This window comes from Dasypus novemcinctus, chromosome 4 (genome assembly GCF_030445035.2).
Source record: "Dasypus novemcinctus isolate mDasNov1 chromosome 4, mDasNov1.1.hap2, whole genome shotgun sequence".
In the NCBI taxonomy this organism is placed as follows: Eukaryota; Metazoa; Chordata; class Mammalia; order Cingulata; family Dasypodidae; genus Dasypus; species Dasypus novemcinctus.
Genome location: NC_080676.1, coordinates 26,566,465 through 26,578,833, shown reverse-complemented (window position 1 = coordinate 26,578,833; position 12,369 = coordinate 26,566,465). Strand labels below are relative to the sequence as shown.

The following is a 12,369-nucleotide window of genomic DNA, read 5'->3' as shown; positions in this document are numbered from 1 at the left end:
ACAGGAGTGAGGAAGGAGAGGAGGCAGCCTGACGTAATGTCTTGGCTTCAGACTGGGTTGATCAGATGGATGGGTGGAGGCTCTTTTTACTAAGAAGGAAGGGCAGGTTCTGGGTGGTGATGATAGATTCCATTAGTCATGACTGATGCCCATGAGACATCCTGTTGGAGCCAATAGATAGGAAGAAGTAGTCATGTGCAGCTCGCCAGTGGAATCAGAGCTGTTGACAGATTTCGACGTCATTGTTAGAGGGTGTGGCCAGATGAAGCCTTCCAGAAAATTCCTTGAGTAGTATTACTTTCTGAAGTAGCCCTAGATGGGTATTTTTGGCAAAGGTTTCATTTATCCTTCACTTACACTTTAATAGTCACAACAGACACAAAATATTAGCATCTTTATTTTATTCCATAACTTGCAATAGCCAATGTGAAATGCCAACCATTTGTATATTCTATTTTTGGGGGGATGTGAAAATGGCCAACTTATTTATCTATTTGCGTAGCTAGCTAGCTATCTTTTAAAAATAGATTTTATTATTAGCATCCTCGTTTACTCTATGGTTACCCTGATTTAGGCTTCACTGTTTTTGCTTTAGTTGCACTTCTCAAGTAGCTTTCTTAAGTGCATATATATTACTGTGGAAAACACTTTCGGCTGATAATTTAGGAAAACTTCAGAGTCTGTGAAGCTCTAAAGAAGCGTGCTTTATGATCAGCTGCTTTTCACCTGTCGAGAGCTCTTAATGTTTATTGCTAAGCATGTTTCAATAGACGTTGAGTTGACTTTATAATAAAATCAACAATTGAAATATTTCCTGAGCTGCTTTTGGGCTTACCCGCTTCAGCCACTTTGTATCTCTGTTTTCTTCTTTCTCTTTTTGTTAGCGCATCTGTAAATGCTTTTCTGACATTTCCAAGCTTTTCCCAAACAGTGCTGGAGGTCAGACAAGCATCCATGCCAAATACAGTAGGGCTACTTTTTCCTCCTTTTCAAACTTCAGTTTAAAGGGAAACAAAGATGTCTTTGGGTGAGATAATTATTCTGGAAGTCAGGTTCTGGTTCTGGTTTTATGGTCTTAGATTTATCATCTAACCTCTTTGTGCTTCAGTTTCTACATCTGGAAATGGTCTACCCTATTATAGGGATATTCTGAGAACAAATACTTGGCATATATGGAAGTGTTTTAGATTTTTCAGAAAGTCTGCGAAAATGTAAGGCAACATTCTTAACTACGATTGACTAAAAGCCATCTGTATCCTTTTTTCTTTATGGGGACAAAAGGAGATGAATGAAAACACAACCTAGTGCTTGGCACATAGTAGGTGCTCAGAAAAATTGCAATTTCCAATGCTTCTCTTCCTTCTCCACTCCTTCCTTGCCTTCTTCCTTTTATATTTTCTTCCCTCAAGTGCTTTTAGTTTATCTTTCCTGACGTGTTTAGACTTGGTGCAGAGCAATCTTCCATGTTCAGGAGCAAGACTTTATTTAATATTCTGGGATAATTATTTTGGTGATAATATAAAATTAAAAAGAGGACGATGTCAACATGCATTAGGAGATATTTGTATTGTATTATTTTAGAGAACAAACGAACAAATTTAGCCCAATGGTTACAGGCAGAAAGTAGAGAGTCTTGAGCAGCTCTGATTGGGGGACGTGCCTGGTGGTCGCGGCCACACTAATTAGCGAGCTGGCACTCGGGGCTCAGCTGGAGCCCTTCTCCCGCTGTCAGAGTGCAGATGGAGGAAAGACGCTGTCTCAGACTTAGGCTTCCTCTTTTGGGGCCGTTGGCTTGTCTGAATTTTAAAAAATGCCTGTGTTCTCTCTCCTTTGACATTACAGGGTAGTTTGTGATTCCAATGTTGCTACACATTCGCTCAAGTTTGTAAAAACAGACGTCATTAATAAGGACAGATGTTTGGAGTTCTTCCCAATACGTTAATAATCAAGAGGTCCTGAATGGAGGTGATTTTATGTCAAAGATCTCAACTATATACTTCAGAGCAGAATTTAAACTACAAGACTCTGCAGCCAGAATCCATCTCTAAAAACGCCAGTCACAGAGCCCAGGCCGACAGCTTTGCTGTGTATCTGCCTCTGGAGGCCACCCTCACCGCATTCGCCCTACACACAATAAAAAATGTCGACCAGCTTCAACCATTTGTCCCACATAAAGTAAACCTCGAAGGCTTAAATTTTGTTTTGTCAAGAAAAGTAACATTAGATGCTTGTACATAGAAAAGGGATTTTAAAGTCATCAGTTTCAGAAAAGCAATGAGGTACCATCTTTAACATAAGAATAAATCACAGTATTGGGATTTAAGCCTTACAAGTGCAACCAGGTCGCTGGGCACTTTTCCCCCAGCCCCCAAGGGAGGAGAATTTCCCACGCAGGCAAATTATAAGGAGGCTGCCTAATGTCTGGCCAGGAGCAGAGACCTCCAGAGGGCTAAGGGGAAAGTGCGGGGCCAAGTCCACACTGCCGGGCCGGGAAGCCAAGGCCGTGGTGGAACCTTCACTGTCTTCCCTCCTCAGCCCTCCCTTCCATCCCCAGGCATTTTGATGGATGAAGAGCCACTTTTTTGGAGGTTGAGGAAAATACCTTTAGTGATGCCCTGGAACTTTCAGGCACCCCGTTTCCATATTTCCCTGAGATGATACCACAGGCAAGTGGAGACCACGTCATGGCTCCAACCCCTGGAGAAAAGGAAAAAAAATTAAAAATTTACTTGTACGTATTTGAGATATCCCTGACATTGAAACTTGTAACTTTACTATTCAAAATGTGTTTGGGTGAATGGTTATTGCATATTTCTGAAAGTGATAATTTCAACTCAAAATAAAGTAGAATCTGTTTGGATAATGTAAATAAAAGTTGCTTGGACAAACTAGGATCAAAAGCAGAGGGGTGCCATGTGATTATACTGAATACCATTGATTGAACACTTTGGATGGATTTATGCTTTATTAATATATTTCAATAAAATTGATTCGTTAAAAAAAATTTTTTTTTTAAAGATTTATTTATTATTTATTTAATCCCCCCCCCCCTCCCGTTGTCTGTTCTCTGTGTCTATTTTGCTGCATCTTGTTTCTTTGTCCGCTTCGGTTGTCAGCAGCTCGGGAAGTGTGGGCAGCGCCATTCCTGGGCAGGCTGCACTCTCTTTCGTGCTGGGCGGCTCTCCTTACGGGTGCATTCCTTGCGCGTGGGGCTCCCCTACACGGGGGACACCCCTGGGTGGCACGGCACTCTTTGCGTGCATCAGCACTGCGCATGGGCCAGCTCCACACGGGTCGAGGAGGCCCGGGGTTTGAGCCGCGGACCTCCCATGTGGTAGACGGACGCCCTAACCACTGGGCCAAGTCCACCGCCTGTCTTTCATTCTTTACAAACCAATTAAACCAGCATTACCTGTTCTTGGAAGGATACCATATAAGGAAGCCTGAAAATGTGGCTTATCCATGATTTTCTGATGTCTAAAATTCAAGTGTTTCTTTTTATGCTCAGGGATGAGTACAGAAATTCAAGACTTTGCTTATCTACCCAGTAACCATGTAGTAGTAGGGACATAGCAGGAGCACAATGCCTCATACATAGTAAACATGCAATAAATGATAGCAATAATGACAATTATTATAATGGTTGTTGAATTTTAATCTTTTCTTTCCTTACCCAATATTTTTTCTGCTCTTGTGACCCTCTATTTCTCAGAAAGAAAGTCATTTCTGGAAACTGTTCTGATAAATACATCTGAAAATGTGGTTTATTCATGCTTTCCTGATGTCCAAAATTCTTGTGTATATCTGTTTTTGTTCCTCTCTCTGAAATCATTACTTCTACTTATACAAACATGTTAGTCACTTTTTTTTAAAGATTTATTTATTTCTCTCCCTTTCCCCCCCAACCCCCAGCACCCCCTCAGTTGTCTGTTCTCTGTGTCTGTTTGCTGCGTGTTCTTCTTTGTCTGCTTCTGTTGTTGTCAGAGGCATGGAAATCTGTGTTTCTTTTTGTTGCGTCATCTTGTGTCAGCTTTCCATATGTGTGGCGCCATTCCTGGGCAGGCTGCACTTTCTTTTGTGCTGGGTGACTCTCCTTACAGGGCGCACTCCTTGTGTGTGGGGCTCCCCTACACCAGGGACACCCCTGTGTGGCAGGGCACTCCTTGCGCACATCAGCACTGCACGTGGGCCAGCTCCACACGGGTCAAGGAGGCCCGGGGTTTGAACCGCGGACCTCCCATGTGGTAGACGGACGCCCTAACCACTGGGCCAAGCCCGCTTCCCATGTCAATCACTTTTGAGTTTCCCATGTCTAAGTCAGTGTGGACACAGAGTAGGTGCTATAGGTGTATACATGCATGAAGATAGAAGATAGATAGAAAGATGATAGGTAGGTAAATAGATGATAGATGGTAGATAGAGAGATGATAGCTGATAGATATTAGATGGTAGATAGACAGATGATAGAGAGAGGGAGAGAGATGCATGCACATATGGAAAGGTAGTCATAGTCCTCTCAAAGATGCTTTGGCTACAGCTAGCACTCCATGAAAAATGAGTTTATTCATTGGTTCTTTTCTTCATTCTGCAGGTATTTATTGAGCACCTACTGACTACGAATTATACTTCAGTCATAAGTTACAGCTCTGATTGGCTTTCATCAGTGACACACTGTAGAATTAGTACAGGCATTTGATTCTTCTGCAGTCTCTGGAATGTACAGCTCTTATTGCTCTGTTTATTAAGGATATTTAGGAAAGCACCTCAGCAACACTTCCCCCAACCCCCAAATTACTGATCCTCCTATTGTTAAAAATAACGGATACATTTGTTTTGGAAGATTACCTATTTTATGGTAGAGCTCCGGCAGCTGAACTTCTACCTTCTCTCTCTGGAAAAGGTGGTACTCAGCTTGCTCACAGACTGGAGGGATCATGTTGAACTGTCTTGCTACAGAATAGGCTTCCTAGGGAGAAATAAGATTGTAATGGAATTTACACTGATGAGAAGCAAGGCTTCACTGTGATTCGTGTATATGCGAAAATATCATTTTGGTGAAATCACTACAAACCAAGAAACATATAGGCTGCCAAATAACAAAGTTAAGAACACCAGTTTCACTAAGAGCAGTGCCAGATGCAGGGAATCCTTATTCTTTGGGGGAGTTTGGACTGTGCAAAGTCCAGAGCAAAGAAGTCAAAGTGTGAATTATGGACTATTATAAAGAGAATGTAGTGTGATTACTTTTAACTTCATAGAGAAACAAAACTTAGACTAACATATAAAAATGAACTATAATTAGCATGGTTTAAAGAGTGTAGTTATTTAATCTGATTTTTAAAAGAAAACTAGAATAGTCCGTTCATATATTTCGTTAGTTGTAAAATTCACTTTACCCTCTTGCCACCAAAGAACATGCTAAAACATGATTCTGTTAGAGATCTGGGTCCTCCGTTTTATTCTGAACTGATGAGGTCCAGCCCCAATATCCATTTCTATCACTATGGAGTTGATCACAGAATTCCAGTGCCAGAGTGATAGTGAGAAAACTTTGCAAAAGATCTTGCAGTTTCCATATGGGAACTGAAAAATAATAATGAGGTGCTCAATGGCCATTTAAAAATGGACTTTACGTTACCATGATCTCCATAGCGCTCCACCGCGAGGTGCCCCAGTACATCGCCATTCCTTGGTTTATCACGTGTGTCATGGCTCGGACAATTTCTAGGGAAGGCCAAACAGATAGCATTTCATGAGTTTCTCAATGTTTCAAAGCTATGCAGGCTTTGGTTTTTGTTTTTTTCCCCCCTCAAAGGTTTAATACAGTGAGTATTGTGATTAATGTAATGACTTTGATATCGCTGATGACAATTATTGATGGTTTGGAGGGGCTGACAGTACTTTTAGGTAAATGGACATTCCATTTTCAGTTTGTAGCTGAAGTACTACATGATATTAAAAACAGATTGTCCACTTTAAGTTCTTCTTTTGCACTGCTCCATGGTTCCTGACTTGAAAAAAGAATTTGCAGTTAACTTCTTTCAGAACCTAGGATTCCTTGTCATTAAGGCGAGAAGTAAGAGAAAACATTTGTTTTGACTTTGTTGAATGTATGGCCATGAGGGTAGAAAGTCTGCCTTTGTACATCGGATTTGCAGAGCTGGGCCTCACACAGCGTGGCTGTTTAATAGAGATGACTCAACAACAATGTGTTTAGCAGAAAAATAAACATATTAAATGCTGAGTAAATCGCCAAGGCGACAGTGCCAAAGTGGCACACCCTGTCCTTGACTGCTTTGAACCAAACTGTGTTCTAAGACACCCGTGCCATTGATTTCACCCGGGCCTGCTTGTAGTCCCACCCAGTTCACTCAGCAGCCTCTTTCAGCTTGACATCACATTCTCTAAACAGAAAAACGAATCCCTTCCCCAGGGGGTGGGAGGGTCGGGGTGAGCTGTGCTCTTGCCACCAGCCTGATGTGATGCAGAACTATAAAGTATGGAGAACCTCAAGCTCAATTTGATGAAAATTCACAGACAGGGTTGGTTGATGTTCTGCAAAGCAGGTCAGCCAAACACCCAGGGTACCAGGTCATTTGATATTTTCAAGGGGTGGCAGGCCTTAGGCTTCCTCTCTTTGTCCTATTAATACAGTAGAATAAAATATCTTTCAAAACTGAGAATCATAACCTTGTCTCAAGGTAGGGTAGAGGTAGATAGATTCTTATTTCTATTTCTCATGAACAGGCACTGTCTAAACGAATGGGGACAGGATTTGGAATGAGGCAGCCAGGTTAGGGACTCGGCACCCTTGCTTTGTTTGGCGTCCATAGTAAGCCACTTAAAATTTTCTTCGGTTTCTTTGTTTGGAAACTGGGAATGATTTTACTCACCATTGTGTACCCCAGAGAGGTAGAATTTGATTGTTTATATGCAAAGTATTTTTCCTTCTTGGAAAAAGAATCCCAAATATCAGATTACTTACCAACTAAAACTGTAAAGTTCGCTCTCCCTTTTTAAAAGACATGTGATACAAAAAATTATATTTCTTTTATTACGCAAATGGAAATCAGTGCCTACAATAAACGTTTCTGGAAGTTGAAAACCACTATGTAAATCTCTGCCCTGGGAGTGTTCTTCCTTAGACATGTCTCTCCATCATTGCATCAGCTCCCTTTCCTTCCCTGTCCTGTTTGGTTCAGAGATGGGGAGCTCATTCATCAGCAGTACTTGTCTGCTCTACTGGCTGCTGGGGGTATTGTGGTGACTCAAACATGTGGGAGCGTTTTAACAGAGAGTAAGCTGACCCAGGACTCTCCCCGTCTCTATTCTGCAGTGAGATGAACATGGACCGCTGTCCAGTGGCTGGCTCACATGGAGGTCATCGAGGGCCTTGGCAAGAGCAGTAAAGGGGAAGTGGAAGTTGTGACTCTTCCTGTGCATTCATTCACTTATTCAGCACACATCCAGCAAAAGCCTAATGAATGCCAGGCATTGTGTCATGTAGTCAGCTGTGAATAAAACAGACACAAAGCTCCTGGACTCAGCGAGTTGAGAGTTATGTGGGGAAGATGGAGACACCATCAGCAAGTAGTTAAAAAAATGCGATGTGCTATGAAGAAAACAAATAGGGGGCTGAGATAGGACAAGAAAGGAAAGACCTATTTAGTTAGGTCAAGGAAAGTGTCCCTGAGGAATAATGCTTAGGCATACAAATTAACATAAAATAAAAAGGGACCATCCACACGGAAGGGCATTCCAGACAAATGGAATGGCATGTGCACAGGCCCTGAGGGAGGACCGAGCATAGGGAGTTCTAGGAATTGGAAGGAAGCAATTGGATGGGAGCCTAGTAAGGAAGGAGGAGGAATCGGGATGAAGTGGGTTGGAAACAAGCCATATTATTTGTATGGTATTCAACGCTCAGTGGGAAGCCATTAACTTTTAGGAATGTTAGGATGTAGTTTACATTTCAGAACAATATCTCTGACTGCTATGGAGAACCCATCCAGAGGGGTGGCCTGGAGAAAATTGGAAGATCTTTAGGAAGGTATTACACTATTCCAGGCAGGAGATGAGGGTAGAATGGAGTGGTGGTGGTGAAGACAGAAGTGGGTAGGTTCATAATATATTTTGGAGGAAGAATCCATAGGACCTAGAAGGCCTGAATGTGGCAAGCAAGGGAAAAGGAGAAAACAAGACTATCTCCCAGGTGTCTGATCATTTACAGACATGAGGGAACCTGAGGAAGGAACAAGTTTGTGGACAAATGTCAAGGGTTCCACCTTGGACATGCGAAAAATGGAGATGTCTGTGAGGTACTAAAGGAGAGCAGTAGACACGAATGAATAATTGAGATGGTGCATGGTCTGGGCTGGAGATGGCCTATTTGTTAGTTACCTGTCTACTGATCGTGGTTATTGTGGAAGTGTAAGAGGTAAGTCTGGCTGTAGAGAGAAAAGAGAAGAGGCACTGAGAGTCAGCCCAGGGGTTGGAGAGAGGACTCTGTGCCAGGGCTGTGTCACCAGCAGCGAGGGGGATGGGAAGGAAGCCAGAAAGGGGTGTCTCAGACTCAAGAGCAGAGGGTGCTTGGAGGAGCTGGGGCCCACAGGGAAAGCACCTGAGCTTTCAAGTCAGGCAGGCACCCAACACTGTCCACTGGATTTGGCCACGTGACAGGGAGGTTACTGCTGACCATGAAAAGAGCAGTTACAGTAGGGGTGGCATGATGGACCAAGGCCACACTGGAGCAGATGGAAGGACGGGTGGGGATGGGAGAAAGGGGTGGGGGGAGAGGGGGAAGAGAACTGGCAGAGAGCAGGAGCCAATAGAGACAAGTTTGGAAATGACTAGAGTAGAGAAATAGGGCAGCAGAGAATAGGGTCAAAGGAAAGTTTTATTTTACAAATGGGGGATGAAAGAGTAAGCCTGTATGCCATTGGAAGTCCTGTGGAAAAGGGGGCTTACTGATGCTACAGGAAAGGGTACCGGAGGAAGCGGGAGAGAGTGATGGAGTGAGATAAGGACCAGACCCAGGTAGGTTTGTAGAACTCATCATGGGAAGATATGGGGGCTCCTGCTTGATGAACTCTGTTCTCAGTAAAAAATGAATCAAGTGAAAAAGAGGTGGGAGTGAGAAGAGAGAAAAAGGTGAGAAAGAATAGTTCTGAGAGTGGGACATCCTAGTAAGACACCCCAATGCCCAGGTCCTTTGACTGTGATTAATTTCTTGCTCACTGATTTGTTTGGCTTTTGACCCTGAAGAGAAAGACTTGGTGGAAGGGGGAAAGAGCACCAAGCGATATGTCATGGCAGGAAGCAGCAGCAGAGGAAACAGGGAGAAATTGCAGGAGAGCAGAGGCCATCCGTTAGAGGTTCACGTTGTCAGAAATTCGAATATAATGTAATGCACTTTGAATTAGTTCCTTTTTCTTTTTTAGCCTCAGAGAAAAATGCCCTAAGTTGTTTAGCTACGTAACAGGAACTAACCGTACTGATAGCCGAGTTGAGTTTTTACATAGTTCTCATATTGAAAGACACTAGAGGGCAGCATTGTTGAAAGAAAAACAAAATCGATGGTACAAAGACTTTCATACTTTGTTTTACTTCGTTATCATGGCGATGCCCTGCATCTCAAAAATCCATTTTGGTCAGAGCATGGACTCCGAAGGGAGAAAGACGTCAGAAAGATCACAGTGCGGTGCATTCACGTGCCTCTCGGAAGAGACACACAGATAAATGTGATCCAATTCAGCAACCGAGATGAACGTTACGGCAACTGACCAGACTCCATTCCCCACTTATCCAGGAAGCGTAACTCCAGTGGTTCTCAACCCTGACTGCACATGCAAAACACCCGGAGAGCTTTCAACACAGCCCACGTGGGGACCCCGCCCAAGCCCTATCAGATCAGGATCTCTGGGGGAGGGCCAGGCTTCCGCTTTTTCACCCTCGATCTTTCTGGCGGGCAGCCAGGGTTTAGAATGCTCCTGTCTACACCGAGGGTTCGCAAAGTGTGGTCCCTGGCCCAGCCCCAGCAGCCGTCACCTGGGAACTCGTTAGAAAGGCAAATTATAGGGCTGGCACCCAGCAGCCTGCATTTCAACAAGCCCTCTAGGCAATACTTTTGAGAACTACTGCTTTATACCTTTCTCAAGTAAGCCACGGCAGTCGGTATAAACATTTCCCCTTTTGCTCCGTCATCGAATTGAAATGGCTCACGCTGTTCGTCACCCCTTGGAACGTCCGCAGAGTCACTCTGACATGCGCTCACGTTGGTAAGACTCTGGGGTTCGATAAAAACACAGGTCCTTGCCATATGGTGAGCCTGGGCCTTTCGAGAAAAACTGTCTACACTATTGGAAGAGTTTGTTAAACACTCCCTTTAGGCTTCTTTCAGGGTTGAAATAGACATCACTCTTTAACTCATGACGCCTCCCCAGGGCCCACAGGCTGCGGCGGCTCGCGCTCATCCCCTCCTCCCCAGCTCCTGCGCGCGCAGCTGCCTTCTCCTAAGGCTGCCGGCCGGGGGTGACCTGAGGCAGGCCGCCCGGCTCCGCCGCCGCCGCACCACGTGACGTCAGGCCCGCCGCGCGTGCGTTCTGATTTCCCTTTCCCTTTCTGTAAAGTGAGGATGATGTGATCCTGTGCAATCTTTCAACACTTGACGTGAGGTGATGTGTATGGACCGGTTTGTGACTCTAAAAGAGTAACACAAACTGAGTGACAAGTTACTTCTCAAGTAGACCTGGATTCTAACAGGTTAGCACAGACAAAAAGGCATTTTTCTTTCAGCACAGGTCATCTCTGTTTAAGAATATGTTTTATACCAAATATCTTAATTAAACTATTTCATTTTGAGTAAAAAAAGAAAAGGTTTTGTGGGGAGAAGATGTAGCTCAGTGGTTTGAGCACAGGTTTCCCATATACAGGATCCCAGTTTCAATCCCCTGTACTGCTTAAAAAAAAAAAAAAGGACAAAACTTTTTGTCAATTAGCACTTAAAATTTTAAAACATTAGCCCTTATGCAAAACAATGGCTACTCATATTAAACCTTTTTTCATGTGAATTGTTCCCTAGAATTTTGAAAGTTATAAGCAGGTAGTTATACTGAATGAACAAATAAATGATAGAGACGGAAGATACAAATATGCAGAAAATAGTGTTTGATCAAATAAAATGTTCTCATATTAATCAGACCATAAATGATGAAATAAAAAATGATAAAAATCAAAAGAAACCTTAGAGATAATCCAGTGTAGATTCCCTTCACTCTAGATGACGAATCAGGCTATGATTTATTTGTTTCAAGGCACAATTAAAACTTGAACATCATTAACAATTATAAATATTTCAGATGTGCTTATAGAATGCTGAAAAGAAATACACAAAATAAAAACTGTGCTATAGGTGAAATATATAGTACATTTGTTTTATGTTTTCCAAATTTCTTTGAAATGAGTGTTGTAGTATTTTTATAATATAAAAAAGAAAAAGAAAAACAGTTCCAAAACACTTTGACTTTGGTTTAAGTCAAAGGCATGTTCTAGGTTAATTTACAAATATAAGGCTTGAATGAAGAAAATCACCAATTTTATAAGTGAAAATGGTTACATATCAGCAATGCCACATGGCTCAAGCTAAGCGCTATCAGCTTCTTTAAGAGATGAGGGTTGTGGTGGAGGCAGGGGCACTAAAATAATGCAGGGACTGTGGGTTTCTCAGAGGAGTTGTTGTAAACACTTAAAAAAATTGTTCTAGACCTGGGCACAAGTTTCACTCCAGGGTTGTTTATTTACTTATTTAACTTCAAAAGCTTGTAGTGGTGGTCGTTAGTAATCTTGCCTCTTTGTAGCTTGGAAGTTTCCTCTTGGATCTTTTGATCAGTCCTTTATCTTTTCGGCTGTAGAGAACCCTCTCTCAAGTGTTCAGCTTTGTGCCTGGAGATGAAGAGCTATCCTTCTTTTCTCACAGGAATGGAAATCTCATTCTCACAAACGGAGTGTGCTCACACTTAGCATGGAGTCCAAGCCACAGGCCTTAATGGGTTACCGACTGTTGAGGAGAGCCTTGCTCCATTCACTGGACAGAGCACACGCTGGACTTAGGAGACTTTGGTTTTAGCCCCATCACTGTCACTAACCATGTACACATTCCTCTACCTTGCTGGATCTCAGTTTCTTTAATCCAAGTGAAGGGGTAGAGCAGATAATAGTAAGTAAGAATATATGCAATCTTTAAAGCAATTGTTTGTGTTAGAGCAGTTGTGGGTTTATAGAAAAATCATCAGAAAATACAGGGTTCTCAGGTGGGTAATAGTTTAGCCCCCACACCCCATTTTACTGATAAAGAACCCGAAGCTCAGAAAG

The 12,369-nt window shown here is 42.8% G+C and overlaps 2 protein-coding genes across 4 annotated transcripts in view; one reads left to right on the top strand and one right to left on the bottom strand.

Annotated features, from left to right (window-relative positions):
- Positions 1 to 2,044, top strand: part of SSR3 (signal sequence receptor subunit 3) — a 40,622-nt gene extending 38,578 nt beyond the window's left edge. The window contains exon 4 of the mRNA XM_071214581.1: positions 1,843 to 2,044. Within this exon, the coding sequence (XP_071070682.1) occupies positions 1,843 to 1,942 (100 nt within the window). The 3' untranslated portion in view covers positions 1,943 to 2,044. The remainder of the gene's footprint in view (positions 1 to 1,842) is intronic.
- The window catches only part of KCNAB1 (potassium voltage-gated channel subfamily A regulatory beta subunit 1), a 417,236-nt gene that overhangs the window by 21,537 nt on the left and 383,330 nt on the right, over positions 1 to 12,369 (bottom strand). For all 3 annotated transcript variants that reach the window (XM_071214579.1, XM_004454440.5, XM_004454441.4), the window contains exons 9-11: positions 5,639 to 5,724; positions 4,846 to 4,966; positions 2,603 to 2,697 (exon numbers count right to left, since the gene is read on the bottom strand). In XM_071214579.1, the coding sequence (XP_071070680.1) occupies positions 2,603 to 2,697; positions 4,846 to 4,966; positions 5,639 to 5,724 (302 nt within the window). The remainder of the gene's footprint in view (positions 1 to 2,602; positions 2,698 to 4,845; positions 4,967 to 5,638; positions 5,725 to 12,369) is intronic.